We start from the raw sequence: 15,460 nt of genomic DNA on the forward strand, positions 1-15,460 counted from the left end.
CACACAGGGCTCTTATCATGGGCACAGCTCTGGGTGTGGAAAAACAGAGTTGAAAAGCATCTGCAGTTGCAGATCTGGAAGAAAGGCACAAGCTGGATTGGAAGTTTAAAACCATGTGCCTTAGGGGGAACTGTTACCTAATGACAAAACAGGAAACAAGATGAAATACAGAGGGGACATACATTAATTCCTCTGAATTATTGATGTTGGGGTCTGTAAAATGGAGATCAAAACAGTAATTTTATTATGTAAGAAAACCAATATTCATTTAATGCTATTTTAGTAAAAAAAAGTATTAAATTCCAACTTAAAGCTGAGAATCTAATGCCCACCTCTCAGGCAGCAGCCTTATTAATTTATTTTACCATGTTAATGGTGCAATCACAGATGCACATCCTTCCAAAGGCATTTTTAATGGTGTAGCTTTTCTGAGCTGTGACTTAAACACACAGACATGGATGATCAGTTATTATCATTCTTTTTGGATTTCCACACATTGCAGGTGATAAAATTGCTCTTGAAGAATTATTTTATTGCATTAAAGGATAAATTTATACAACAATTTGATGCATTTTACACACCAGCAACCACTACAAACTCTTGCTAAACCTTTAAATGAATACAAGCACATTACCTGCAGTGAAAACAAACCCCCAGCAGATTTTCAAGACCAGAAATGGGGTTTGTAGCTATTTCTGCCTGGATCAGCCAGTCAGACTCACCCTGAAAATCTGCAAATTCAACATGCTCATGATAAAAACCTGAGATTCAATGAAAAAAATATTCTGGCATCACAAACCAAGGGTATTCCAAGATACTTTAGGGAAAGAAAGGAGACTTTAGGGGACAGAATGGAGAATTTAGGGGGTAGAAAAGGACTTTAAGGGACAGAAGGGAAACTTTAGGGGGCAGAAAAGGACTTTAAGGGACAGAAGGGAAACTTTAGGGGAAGAAAGGGGACTTCAAGGGGCAGAAATGAGATTTTAGAGGACAAAAGAGACTTTATGGGACAGAAGGGAAACTAGAGGACAGAAAGGAGACTTTATAGGACAGGAAAGAGACTTTAGGGGACAGAAGGGAAACCTTAGGGATAGAAAGGAGACTTTAGGGGACAGAAGGGAGATTTTAGAGAACAGAAAGGGGATTTTAGGGGGCAGACAGGAGCAGCTGGAAGGGCTGGAGGATGCTTTGGGGCCTGGCTGTGCAGGCAGGAGCAGCACGAGCGCCGCTGGTTCCTCCCTCAGCCCATCAGCCTGAGCCTGCTCTGACTGCAGCAGGAAAATCCCTGCATGGAGATCAACACTGCTCCCTGCCATAAGATCCTAATTATTTGAAAGGCATTTGTTTTCATAGGTTTTTTTGTTGTTTTTATGTGTGCAGGTCGATGGCATTTTAATGCCTTGTTCCAGGGCTGTTTTACAGCAGCCCGTGGCTGTGCTTTGTGGGCAGGATTTCACCTCCACTGAAATATTTTCCAAATTCCCTGTAAAAGTGGTGGATATTTCCTAAGACAAATAGAGGGAGGTTTTTTACCTGCTCTAATTTGCTGTTGATAGGGGAGATAGGAGGTGGGGGTGTGTGTGTCCCTCTGTTTGTGTTCATTAAAGGATATTCTTGCCAGCTCAGTTTTATGGGGCTTTTTTAGTTACATAAACAAATGGAAATGTTTTCATTTCTGGGTTTCTTTAATTCAGTTGAAATCACAGCAAGACAGAATATGCCAGTGCTCCCCTACCATGTTTTCAGCCCAGACATTGCCACGTGGGGTCTCTAAATGCACAAGAAATTTTAAAAATGAGGCAATTCAAACTTGGAATAAAACGGAATAGATGAGAAGTTTTTTTATATTAAATTACTTTGAGGGGTATGTAAGGTAAACAAACATTCAAAAGTGAAAAGGAAGATAAAACCCCATTTACCAGCATTCAGAAAACCCCAGTGAAATATTTCTTTTGAACATATGGTGAAGCCTTTGCTTTGTGCAGTCAAATGGCAGAACCCCCAGTGAGTTCAATGGGGTCAGAATTTGTACCCAGGCAGCTCCTTCCCATCCCTCACACACAAATATTGTGCTGAACACCAACTTAGTTTGGATTGGCATTAAATAATTAAAGTCCTTTACTTATCTGTCTAATTAGTCCTGATGAATACATGGCATTGATCAGCAAAACTCTTCTAAGATAAAACAGAATCTAAATTTCCTGGTTTTGGTTCTGGAGGGTTCTGTAGCAGCAAGCAATAATGAACAGAGGAGGGAAGCAGCCAGACCTACAAAAGAAATGGTATTTTAAAAGGACTGGATTTAGGGGGAAAAAAAAGGAGTTTGCCTTTGTACATAAAGAGCTCTATTCATTAAAAGGAGTTTTTACAAATGTGGTTATTTCAAATAGTCAAAAAGTGTGAAATACACTTAAAATGAGTAAAATTTGTGGCTTTTCCTATGGGTTAAATATGTGCCATGCTAATAAAGCTCTCCTCACACCTCTTCCTACCTCAGAGTCCTTGGCCTCATTCTGCAGGATGTTTGGAACTGAGGGATTCAGCATTCCCTGGAATGGACCCCAGCTCTGCAGAGATCCAAAGGAAGTGGCTGGGCTGGACACAGAGCAGGGCCCAGGACACAGGAGTGAGCTCCTGGTGCCAGCACAGCTCCCAGAGAGAAATCCTGACAGAGAGAGAGAGTCCCACAAACCAGGGACACCCTCAAACCTGCCAGGCAGCTCCAAATGTAAACCAAAACCTGCCTGAATTCTGTGCAGCTGCTCAGACCTTGTGCCACTGCAGAGTCCAAGCACCTCTCAAGTGCATAGAAATATATAGTATTAAATATACATAGAAATATATAGTATTAAATATACATAGAAATATATAGTATTAAATATACATTAAAAATATATAGTATTAAATATACATAGAAATATATAGTATTAAATATACATAGAAATATATAGTATTAAATATACATATATAATAGATCTATTTTAACATATACGTAATTAATATATAGTATATAACGTGTTTATTAATATATACAATAGATAATTAATATATAGTAACATATATAATCTAGCACATATTTATTAATATATGCAACATATAATTAATCTATAGTATTACATTTATATGTAATTACATATATATTTATATAGATATGTAATTAATATATATACTAGATATAACACATATATTAATATATAGTAATATATAATGTATTAAAATGTAATATTAATGACAATATGATTATATATTAATAGATATTTGTATACAATATATAAATATATCTTTGTATATGATATATAATTGATATTTATATAAAATAGAATTTATATTATACATATATAATTATATATTATATAATATAGATATATTTTTTAGTATGGGTATACATATACACACACACACATATCTGTGGGGTCAGTGACCCAGGGACCCCAATGTCAGGCACAGCTGTCTCCTGACTCTGCTCTTTGAAGACAAGGAGCTGCTTTCTGCAGGAGGCTCTCCCACAGCCACTGCTCTCCTTCCCATTCCTGTTTATAAAACCTACCTGGCACTTTCACTGAATAAAACCCACATCAACAGCTTGTACATGAAAACACATCCCTGCCCCAGGACTGGTGAAAGGTGCCCTGTGATGCAGCTCAGCATTCCTGGCTAACCCAGAGGAACCAGCAGGAGCACAGATTTCCATGGGAGCTCCTTCAACAAGGCTTTAGAAACTGAGGAAAATCTTACAGGACTGATTTTCCAGTGTTTCACCCTTCCTTACTGCTGGAAGAAAGCTTCCAACAGCCTTAAAATGAAATAAAGGTGTTCAAATCTGATTATTTATAAGTACCCAATTTCCAGGCTTTTGTCCTTGCAGTTTTCAGGCACCAGGGATGTGCAGAAGTCGAGATGTCAGTGTTTAACAGAAATGTTTCACCCCATTTCCAGCTGTGTAACTCTGCTCTGTTGCTGCACGTGGCAGTGAGACACCTGAAATGTAACATGACATCTCCAGGGTGCTTCAGGCACAGAAAAATCAGACATTTTGGAAAGCATGGCTTAGATACAAACAATTAGAAGCTGAATCTCTGCTGTAGCAAAACCTCCTCAAATTTTCATAGCACTTGGTTTAATGTAGCAAGAAAGTGATCAGTCCATTGCTAGTTCACATGCACTGACCCAGGAATTTAATGATATTTTATAAAAGAATAGGGATAAAACCACACCTGTTCCAGCCACTTGGGACTGCAACACCCCTCACTAAGGTACAGATTTCCTTTGCTTCATCCAACAGGAGAGATGGAGAATTTAACAGCAGAATAATCTTCCTGAACACCAACAAATGAACACATTTTTATTTATGTATATTTATGTCAGGAGAGACCAATGGAGGATAGAGCCACGTGTTCCCTGGACACAATTGTGCTGTTTAACAAAGTCCAGAGCAGGAATCCCAGAGCAGGAGTTGATGTCTTCCCCCAGTGCTCCAGCTCCCTGTCCCAAGGGAACACAGAATTCCAGGGGAGCCACTTGGGGAACAGGACATCCAACCTGGCTTTCCCAGGGGCCCTTTCCTGATCCTCTGGGATGGGACAATGCTGGGGTGAAGCTCCAAAGCTGCTCTCTGGATGAAGTTGAGCCTGTCTCACCCCATGAAACCCCAACTCCTGCCTTGCACATCCTCCAGCCCCTGCAGCCTGCCAGGGTTTGGCCAGCCCTCTCCAGAGGAACCACAGTGGGATCCTCTCTGGATTTAGGCACTGTCAGATGTTCTTTGAGCACAAGATGAATTTCTCTCCTCAGAACAGAACATTTTGTTGTGATAAGTCCCTATCCAGCCTGGAAGGTATTTGGAGCATGGAGAGGTGAAAATGGGAGCAGTTACAAGAGGTTTTGTACACAAACATTTTTGAAAACGTTAAATCCCACTGTGCCAGCCACTGAAATTGTTTCCTTCTCACCAAACTCATGCAGTGGTTTTACAATATTAACAAAGCCACAAAAAATCTGCCTGAAATAGCAGCAGTAATCCTTAAAAAATCCTTAAAAAAGCCCTTCACCTGAGGGGCACTGCCTGGGAGCTGCCCAGGATGCTCCTGCCCCTCCTCTGTCCTTCTGTCTGTGGAAGCCTTCCCTGGCTGGCTGTGTGCTCACAATTCATCACTTCTGCTGCCAATGGTCCCCTTGCCTTTGAGCTGCTGTCAGGCTGAGGCTGGCAGTGTGCTCCAGCCCCTCTGTAAATCCATCAGCTCACACCTCAGGGCTGGACTTGGTACCCAGATACCATCTAGAGCTAATGGGATCCAGGCAGGCTGGAGCACAGCTCCTTCCCACCCTCAGAAGGCAGCAGGTGCTGGGCCAAAAGTCATCTTTTAAAGCTGCAGTAGGCCTTGTCCTGCTCTGGAAGCTGTTCCCTCCCCTTCCTCCTGCAACTTGGCTCTGCAGGAGCCACCCCAGCCACCATTTGACTTCAATCAGAGCTGGGAGTGAGGTCCAAAACTCATTGAAAGCTCATTTATCCATCCCAGGTCACTCCCTGGATGCCCAGTAGCACTTTCTGACAGAGAGGTGCTGGGAATGGCTTGGTTTCCCTCAGAATCCATCTGTGGTACACCACTGTGTGCAGCCTGTGTGTTTATTGGATTCAGGGAACTGATTTTTAACTGGAAAAAACTTCTTGGAATCTCAACAGTGCCCTGGAACTGGGATTGTGGCACGGCTGTGGTGACCAGCACTGATGGCACCTCTCAATTCAGTAGAGCCCTGGAGGCTCTGTGGATCCTGGAGGTATTTCCTGCACCTTTAGGACTTGTACTGACCTCCAAGCTGTTGTGTTTTCAGTTGTGAAAGCTGGAGCAAAGCCAGAGTAAGTACACCCACTGCAGCATCACATGCTGCAGGGAGATCACCTGAAATCTTGCTGCAGCTCTGCATTTAAAGAAATTTAGAATTTAAATGGCTTAGTGGAAGAAAAAAAAAATCACCCCTCAAATCTATCAGCAAAAGTTTCTGCAAATGCTTGGCCCTTAAAATATGATTTCCACCAGTTAACCTTTCCTTTGATACTGCCCCAAGCAGCTGCTGTAGTGGCTGGGAAAATCTCCTCACTCCAAATCAGTTATCTGCAAATTCTATGCTTCATCTGAGCCACATAATTAAGGAAAATTTCCAGGGATTTCATTGGTAAGACAACACTTCCAGCTTGTATTAGTCTATTGCCAGCCATAATGATCTCCAAATCCCTCCATAGCCTATCCATCATCTGAGTTACATTTCTTGCTCAGAGAGGATGACTTTTCTAAATCAGTTTCCCCACCTTTGGAAAGCCCTATGTCTGCCAGCAGTCACTCTCTCTGCCTGAGCCCAATTTATTCTTTTTCAGCTCACCTTGTCCAATAACTGCAGAGAAAGGGACTTTATTCCATTTCTTTCCCAGATCCCAATATCCATTCAGAAAGTAAACTGACCAAATCTAGAGAAAAGCTTGAAGCTTTATCCTCATTCCTCTGGAGCTCAGCACTTTCAGCTTCATGTCCTCACATTCCCTGAAGTGATTGAAGAACATTCCCCAGACATTTCTGAGGCTCTGTCCTGGCCAGCCTCAGAACAGCTTTTATGGCCAATTTTTTCATAAGTCTAATATTAAACTGAATGACTTCCTTTCTTTTTTTCCCAGCTGCCAATTTTCCTTGTTTCACAAATGAAGATTATCACTTTTGCTAATTGTACAGCGAGGCCAGGGATCAGATTAGGATTGCCCCTTTTCAGCATTCATTTTCCAAGCAGGACTTGAGTTACAGGATTTGGCTGCCAGGAGCTGCAGTTTCTGCCCACCTTTCCAGCCATTCATCAGGGCTGGGCTTTGAAAGGACCAGACATGCTCCCCCTGAAAGCTCAGAGCTCAGATGGAGAGAGTTTGTTAGCTTGGAAGTTGATCTGAAATATCCCATCAGAATTATTCTTAAATTTCAAATTTAAAGTTTGTTTTTGGTCCTAATTTCTCATCTCACAGGGATCACTGCCTGACAATCCTTTGTTGCACTGTGGGCTTCAAATGTGACCTAAGATTCTTTGATTTGGTTCCCAAATGAATATTTTAGCTTATATCTTCATCTGCCCCAGACTTTCCTTCTTTTGCCATTTTCTGGGAAGCTCTGTGGGTGGTGGCAGCCAGACCTGGTCAGTTCAGCCTTGGGGGTCTGGATCCAGCCTTCCCACCTGGCCTGGCAATTTCTCTAGATGTCCCCAGAACTTTCTGTCTTATCAGAGGTCTCAGTCCTTCCAAAAAAGGTTCCAGATGTTGCAGATTCGTGTTGCAATCACATCTGGCCACCTTTGATTTCTGAGTGAGTCCTGCAGAAAACAAGGGACTTCAGGAGAAAAAAAAAGAAAAAATAAAAAAGAAGCAACTACTTCTCAGATACTGATGTTTAAAAACACTGTCTGGATGTTCTGAATTAATATTGTGTTAGAAGAAGCCAAATGGCTGCATGCCAGGGCTCAACCCAAGGTGTATTTTTATGGCAAAGCTATAAACCCACAAAATAAGTGGTTTATAATGGAAATTCTGACACACTTTTAATATTAAGAGCAGAAATGTAGTGCTTGTGGCAAGTGAGTATTTGACAGCTGCATGCTCACCTGCCAGCTGCAGTGCCTGAACAATCCCTCCTGAAGGGAGGATTCCTCCTTATCTCCTCCTGCTCCAGCCACACTCTGGGGGCAGATGGCTCCAGCCCTGCTCAGCCTCTCATCCTGGAGCCTCTCAAAGCCCTTTTCTGCCTGATTCCAGGGAGAAGCAGCTCTGGGATTCCCAGAGCTCAGCAGAGCTCCCAGCAGCTGGAGGGTGGGAGGGTTCTGTGCCTCTGCTCCTGCTGAGTGCCACTCACCACAGAGACAGAGCCAGGAGCAACTGTGGGACTGAGCTGCCAGTGAAATCCAAAAAGCAGCTCTGGAAACTTCAAACCAGAGCTATGGCTCGGTCCTGGAGAAAGGAGGAACCTTGAGCAGGATTTAGGATGCTCTATACAGGCAGAAAGGTCATTGACAGGCTGGGATAATCATAGAAAATATTGGCAACAATGAGAAAGGACCAAAATGAATTTCATAAGGTTGAAACATCAAAATGAACACTACACCTAAAGCAGTTTAATTTGGGAAAAGACAAGGGACAGTTTTATTCCCACAGGGATGTTACAAGTGGTCACCTACATCAAAAAATCATTTGTAACATATAAATATATAAAGGGAAAGCAGGAGGGAGAATTGGATCTGTTCAATTGCCAATATCCAATCCACTGGTGTGAGCTGGCTCTGGATCTGATCTGGTTCTCTGCCATGTATTAAAGCTGAGATTTCCAAATATAATTCAGGGGTTCTGGATGCTTTTGCCATCCCAAACATTTGATTTGCAGTCACATTCTTCAGGAAACCCCAGAAAGGAAGGAGTCAATGTTTGGCTGCCAGAATGGAAGCAGAGACCTGTGTACACACACTTCCATACACAGCTTGAACTTATTTCACACTGCACCAGCAGTGGCAGGGAAAGCACTGTGAGGCAAAGTGAAGGAAACCTAAACAGCTGACAAATAAACACAGGGTGATGGATTCAACTCCCCAAGCAGCATGAATGTTTCTATGCCATAAATTCACTTCTGCCCCTCCTAATGCACAGATTAACTACAGCAGCAAAGAACAATGCAGAAGCCTTTTAAAATAAAACAAGAAAATTAAAACCAATCACAAATTACTGAAAAATAATCTGTCTGGAGATGAATTAAAACATTTGTGGCTCTGAAGCAGAATTCATACCTTTATTTCCAGCATCTTCAATTAACACCTCTAGGAAATTTAACAGAGGTAAATTAATGTTCTGGAAGGTGTGCTGGATCCAGGGAAGCAGAGCCTGGGGTACACCAACTGCCTCCAGTCTTTAGGAGAGTCCAAGAGTTTAAAGACATCAGCAATTTTTACTTGCATCTTGAGGATATTACTCACAAATGTACACTGGCTTAGCTTGGTAGATTCTAAGGGAATTTATAGCATGCCTAGAAATGAAATCAAAGCTTAAAAAAGCCATTTTTTCTGTTCAAATCACAAACAGCCTGCTGGGCTCAGATGGGAAATGCTCTGTGGTTCTCCAAGGAGCTTCCTGGGCAACCAAACACTGCTCTGAAGGAAGGCAGGGCTGCAGGACTGAAACACCACCCCAGGACTGAAACACCACCCCAGGACTGAAACAAACTGGGGAACACAGGGCAAGAATGGGATGAAGATGGAGAGGCAGCACACAAAGGAATCTTAACAAAGATACCACGAGACACCTCAATAATTTGGCAATTAGAGGATTTAAAAGCCTCTTATTTTTAACCTATAAAATCAGCTCTGATGCTCTGGTGAGCTGAGAACAGCATCAATATACCTGGGACAAGAGCTGGAGAGTTTACTTTGATTTTTCTGAGATCAGGCTTTGCTTTACAATTAGTTTCATACATTTCTTGGTGATTCCTTAGGTTGATTTTTAAATATAAATGAATATTAGTTTGGATGCTATTGGAAAGGAGCCCCAGTGTGGGTGCAAGCCCAGCTGTGCCTTGCAAAGGAGGAAAAGGAAGGGGATTGACAGCAGCTCTGGTTGCTCCCAGCCCAGCTCTGCAGATCTCCAACAGCCCCAGTGCTTTCCTTGGACCAGCTCCCCTCCTTTTATTAGCTCCTAGCTGCTTTTCTGGGGAAGAAAATCAATGGAAACTGGATTTCTCAAAATATTTGTTTTGGTGTAAAACAAAGATAGCCCAAGAAAAGTACTTCAGGCAGAAATCTCATGACTGAAAAATTAGACTGGTAAGATTTTAAGACCAAGTTAAAAGTTATGGGTTTTCTTGGGTTTACTTTCTTTGGAAGCAACAGAAACCTACAAACTCTTTTTTTGGTGCAACAATGCTCAGGACCCTTGAGGGTCTCAGCATCACCTTCTGGCACGATTTAAATCAGGAGAATTTTAATAAATAATTTTAATCATTAGACTTCAATAATTGAGATTTCAAGACACACACACACACAACATCCACCCCTGAGCTGTAAAAGGTTTAACAACTCAGACCCCTAGAGTCCAAGCAGCAGAAGAGCTCCAACATTCCCTCTGTGGCAGGGGAGCAGCATATGGAAAGTTGGAAGGTCAATGGAAAAACTCTGTGCCATAGGAACTCCATTTTGTTCCTCTGTGAAATCACCAGGGGGAAATAAAGGGATGGAAGCCACGAGCACAAACACAACCCTGGGCAGGGGGGGCAGCACTCAGGGAGCTGCTGCAGCTCTGTGGCTCTGGTGGGAGTTTGGGAGTTTGGGGATTTGGGAGTTTGGGGATTTGGGAATTTTGGAGTTTGGGGATTTGGGAGTTTGGGGATTTGGGAATTTTGGAGTTTGAGGATTTGGGAGTTTGGGGATTTGGGAATTCAGGAGTTTGAGAATTTGGGAATTTGGGAGTTTGGGGATTTGGGAGTTTGGAAACTCTGCTTTGCCCACCCACAGCCCTGTGCAAACCCCATTTACCTGGGCATTGTACAGGGAGCAGATCCAGCCCCTGGGAATGTGTCCCACAGGGCCTGGAGGCAGCTGGGAAGCCCTGAAACCCCTGGGATGGAGCTGAAGGTGTCCCTGAGCCCTGAAACCCCTGGGACAGAGCTGAATGTGTCCCCCAGCCCTGAAACCCCTGGGACAGAGCTGAAGGTGTCCCTGAGCCCTGAAACCCCTGGGATGGAGCTGAAGGTGTCCCTGAGCCCTGAAACCCCCGGGATGGAGCTGAGGTGGCCCTGCAGGAGCAGCCTTGGCCCAAAAGCCCAGCCCAGCCTGGGGGACGAGGTCACCCTGCCAGGGGCAGAAAATGAGATTTGCTGAGCTCTCATTCCCCTCTCAGCTGAGGGAAGGAACCCCAAGACTGCCACAGCGAGCACTTGGCTTGCCCAGAACACGGGAGGTCCTTTCCTTGGAGCACAGGACAAGCCCAGGAATAATTGTGAAAATAAATACTTCAAAACTTGGCTCTCTTTCTTCACCTCCACAAAAAGGAGCAGTTAAATCCATAACCTGAGTTTCAGACTAACTTTTATAAATTATTTCTCCTCTGCAAGAGTTAAGAAGCATTTCTTTGATCTTTGTGTATAAAATACTTCAACTTTCAGGGGAATCGTAGTCAATGTCCACTCTCATTTTAAAGTATAATTTGTGGCTTCAGTATTTACAATGTTATTTTGATGAAACAGAAAAAATATAATTCATTCAATATTGTTTATGTCTGCTTTGAAGTCCCAGATGTTACAAATTGAAGTCCAGATATTCAGATTTTTCACATCTTTTGGAATTTTAAACTGTGCCTATATGGGACAAAATTTTTGCCTTGCCAGGGCTCCTTCCCTGACTGATCTCCTGTTGATTTCAGCATGATTTGGCTTCTACCTGACAGTAGAAGACAGAAATTGGCTAAAAGCAAATTCTGTATCATAGTAAGGATTATTTTGCTTTCTCAGTAACATTATCCTATAAGTCTATACAGTATAAACCACACAGCAAAGGAATATTTATATATCCATTATTTCCATACTAAAAGGAAGTGATTTTTCCTATCAGTGTAATATTATTGTACCACATTCATGGGGCTGTCTGAAAAGGTGAAACCTGGGGTACAAGGTGGGAGAAACCACTTGGAGCATGGATAATGGAAAATAAAGAGCTGGAGGATGTTCATGGGCTCTAAAACAAAGCACAGCAACAATTTAAACAAGGATTAATACAAATAAAAGTTTATATTGACAGAAATAGTCCCTAATATAACAGATGCCATTTTATAAGTAGCAATAGTTAGAAAAAAGACAAAAAAGGATTGGGAAAGAATGAGAGCATCTACAACATTTTCATGTTCTCCTGTCTTATTTATGATTGTTTTTATAAGATTGGATAAATTGTAGTACCTTTACTTCCCTTAGGAAGAATATTTGAAAGGATAAGCTCTGCAACACCCCTCCTGCAAAGCAGGACTGGCCAAGGACAGAGCAGTGCCCTTTTTGGGAATGACTTCACTGCATCCCCTCCAAAAGAAAACTGGCCTGAGAAAATAGAGAATTCCTTCAGGTACAAAGCAGAGTTTTATTTGCAGCAGCATTCATCTCATCCACTTTGAGCAGCCAGAAATGCAGAAGGACATCTCCAGAGCCCAGGAGGGAGAACAGCTCTGGGGCCACGTGAGCCTTTGTCACCAGAGAATGAATTCTCCCAAGAGGCACCAACAAAATTAGAAATAGGTGGCAAAGATAAAGCCAATTAGATGCTTATAAAGTAAAGCATAGCCCCATGCACTATCTCTGCTCCTTCCCAGCAGCCATTCCCATCTGGAAGTGATTCTCAGGATGCTCCTCACAGCTCCAGCAGTGCCCGTTTCACACCGTGCGGGGCTGCGAGCCCCGAGCCCGAGGATTTCCCAGGGATGCACTAATGTGTCAGACTTGTAAAATTGCTCTTAGAGCTGCAGCTCCACTTAGAGAAGGAGGAAACTCACTTTAAATACTTAAGGCTTTAATATCTAGTCCATTACTCTGCAGAAAGGTCTTGTAAAGAGTCAATTATGGGATACTTCTGATTCGATCCACATGCAAGGGAAATCCGCTCCTTTGCCTTTAAAGCTGGGGACTAAGTGTCCTGTTTAAATAATTAGTGACACTTTTTCTTTGATCAAATTGATTCACATTGTTATTCTTTTATGTTAATTTAAAGCTTAATCCATGTAAAATCCAAGACAGATCTTAATCCATCATTCAGAGGGCTTTTACAAAAAGGCACCGTGGTGAGATTGTCCAGAAAACACGACAGGTTAAAGACAGTAGTGAACCAAATTGAAGTTAAATGTTCAAATCCCTTTTTTCTTCTTTTTTTTTTTTTTGCCTTCTAAAAACCTGTGAATGACCAACCCAGTTAATAGCAGTAGCAGGGCAACAATTTGGAAATAATTGTGAGTGGAGACACAAAGCTGGCAGCTGCTCTAGCCCAAACCCCATTCCCCAGCATGTTCAATAATGAAGCCAAAATCTGGGCGTCTCCTGCTATTAAAAATGTGTTAATAATGGAAAAAATTTTAAAATAAACTGCAGTTACTTTTACTTATATTCTTGTTTTCTCCTCAAAGCTTAGTTGCCCAGGTTACAGGGAAGTTACCAGCAACAAAGTTGGAATGGTTTTCAGACAGAGCTTGTTAAGGTGCTCAGCCAGTAGAGTGTGTAGGAGAAAAACCACTTTCAATATTTATAATTTCCATACTTTGGTAGTATTTCTATAAATCTACAAATGAGAGGTTGATAATTCACTTACCTCTATAAGTGCATAAATATTTAAGTTTTGCCCAAGCCCATAAATTCAAGAGGCCTTGCTAACTCTTTACTTGCTGTACGCATTCAAATAATCCAAATTAGTAAAAATTTGTTACAATCTTCCTGGAAAGTGACCTGATAATTTCTGGCTATCAGCTACATTCTAACCATACCATTTCAGATGTTTTTGTGTTTTCTGATAACAATTAAAGAGTTGTGTTTCTAGACAGCAGCACTGCTGCTAAATGAGGCACAGATAAGGCACAAGAAATACTTTGCTAAAACACTGCTGGATGTGGCTTCAAAACACTCCACAGAGGATTTAAACCCTCCAAATATCTTTCTAAAATATTACTGCAACACTGCAGAGGAAATAACAACAGCAAATATGCCACAATAATAATAATAATTTTAAAAATCAAGGCAAACAAGATGACTGTTTGTTTATCTCCATGACAAAATCCTTGAGCAAAATTATTTTCTAGAGTGACAAATGGAAGGTAATTGCTGCAAAATTCCCACTTGGGGATGAACAGCTGGGTCTGGAGGACCTCTGCTGTCCAGGGACTGTACAGGCACACACTGCCAGCCCCAGCCCTGCTCTGCAGCCATGGGAACAGCCTTGCCTTGTCTCCAGCAATTCCTCTGGCTGTACCATCACTGTGAAATTGCCAACATTAGTTTCATTTAGCTTAATAAACTCGGGACTTCTGTAAAAGAGTGGCTCAGCTGTCTGTGATTTATAAAGTTAGAGACTCTGAGAATTGCCATAGGAATATTTTAATTTACCTGCTTCTGTTTGTACATAGGTGATGAAACTTGGGGATTTGTGGATATTTTCCCTATTTCAAAAAGAGTGAAAGGAAATTTCCAGGTGACACTGGGGACACCAAAGCACTGAAGATGCAGCAGATCCAGTGTGGTCCCACCAGACACAGCAGCTCCAGCCTGGTGAATCCAGCTGGAGAGAAAACCTTCCCAGGTTCCTTCTGCACAGAACAACCTCCATCTTCTGGGAGAAATCAAAATACACAGGAGCTGGAGACAATGGGATGAGCCCCAGGGCAACTGAAATGGCACAAAACCCCTGGGATCCATCCCCCACTGACTGAATGGCACAGACACAAGTCCCTCCTATGCACAAAAGAAATATAAAAGTTATGGCTACAAATGTCAGTAAGAAAAAGAATGGCTTGCTATTAAAACAAGGAGGCATTTTAAGGAGCATGAGAAAGGTGAGGATTTTATTCTGCTCTTTAAGCTTTGCAGAGATTCCCCTGTCTGTACCACGCTGAGCCCTGGGCATGCAGAGTTCATACACAATCAACAGACTTATAAAAGCAGCTGGGGTATAGTCTAATCTTGGTTAAGCTACTAATTTTCCTTTATTAAGGAATAGATTTTATTTTTCAGGAGAAGCTGGCCAGCAGAATGCTGCCCCAGCACTGCTGAGTTGTAGCTGCATTTCTCTCCACAGAAAAAATCAAAGCACAGCTTCCCAAGAATATTTCTAAAATTTACATTCTCTGAACCTCAGAGAAAGAGGAAACAATTCTTATCTCATTTACTGCTCTGTGTTGTTCACAAGTAAAAGGCATTGTAGAAGACTGTTTACCTGAAGAGAAATGGTAGTTGGATTTTAGTGTGTTTTAATTCACTAACCAATTGAATCCATGGGTGTGTATTGAAACTGTCAGCTGACAGTCACAAAATTCACAGTTGAGTGCTTAACAAATTCAGTTTAAATGTAATTTAATATAAAATAATATAGTATAATAAAGTAATTAATTAACCTTCTAATATCAATAAAGTCAAATGCACCATTTCTGTCCCCCTCATCAGCCTTACCCTGCTTTTACTACGCTGAGTGCCACGTGAGGGGAGGCAGTGCTCTGTCCCCTCCCTCCATGTCCTGCCCTTGACAAGTATTCTCCTTTTAGAGGTATTAAATCTTGGCAACATCCACTGCACTTCCCACTTAAGCTGAAGTAAGTACATGTACAGAAGGGCTCTGTCAACATATCTGGAAAGATGTTTGGATTAACTAACAAAACCTATTTCAAATCTCAGATAATAAAATGTCCTCCTAAATCCTAATTGCAACTTTCCTCTCGTGTCTT

At 41.9% G+C, this 15,460-nt stretch overlaps 1 protein-coding gene across 1 annotated transcript in view; it reads right to left on the minus strand.

Moving 5' to 3' along the window:
• Positions 1–2,175: 2,175 nt before the first annotated feature.
• LOC311161569 (uncharacterized protein) overlaps positions 2,176–15,460 on the minus strand; it is a gene marked incomplete at both ends in the record, with an annotated part of 44,790 nt that continues 31,505 nt past the window's right edge. The window contains one exon of the mRNA XM_084219242.1: positions 2,176–2,268. Within this exon, the coding sequence (XP_084075368.1) occupies positions 2,176–2,268 (93 nt within the window). The remainder of the gene's footprint in view (positions 2,269–15,460) is intronic.

This window comes from Fringilla coelebs (genome assembly GCF_963513975.1).
Source record: "Fringilla coelebs genome assembly, chromosome: 20".
In the NCBI taxonomy this organism is placed as follows: domain Eukaryota; kingdom Metazoa; phylum Chordata; class Aves; order Passeriformes; family Fringillidae; genus Fringilla; species Fringilla coelebs.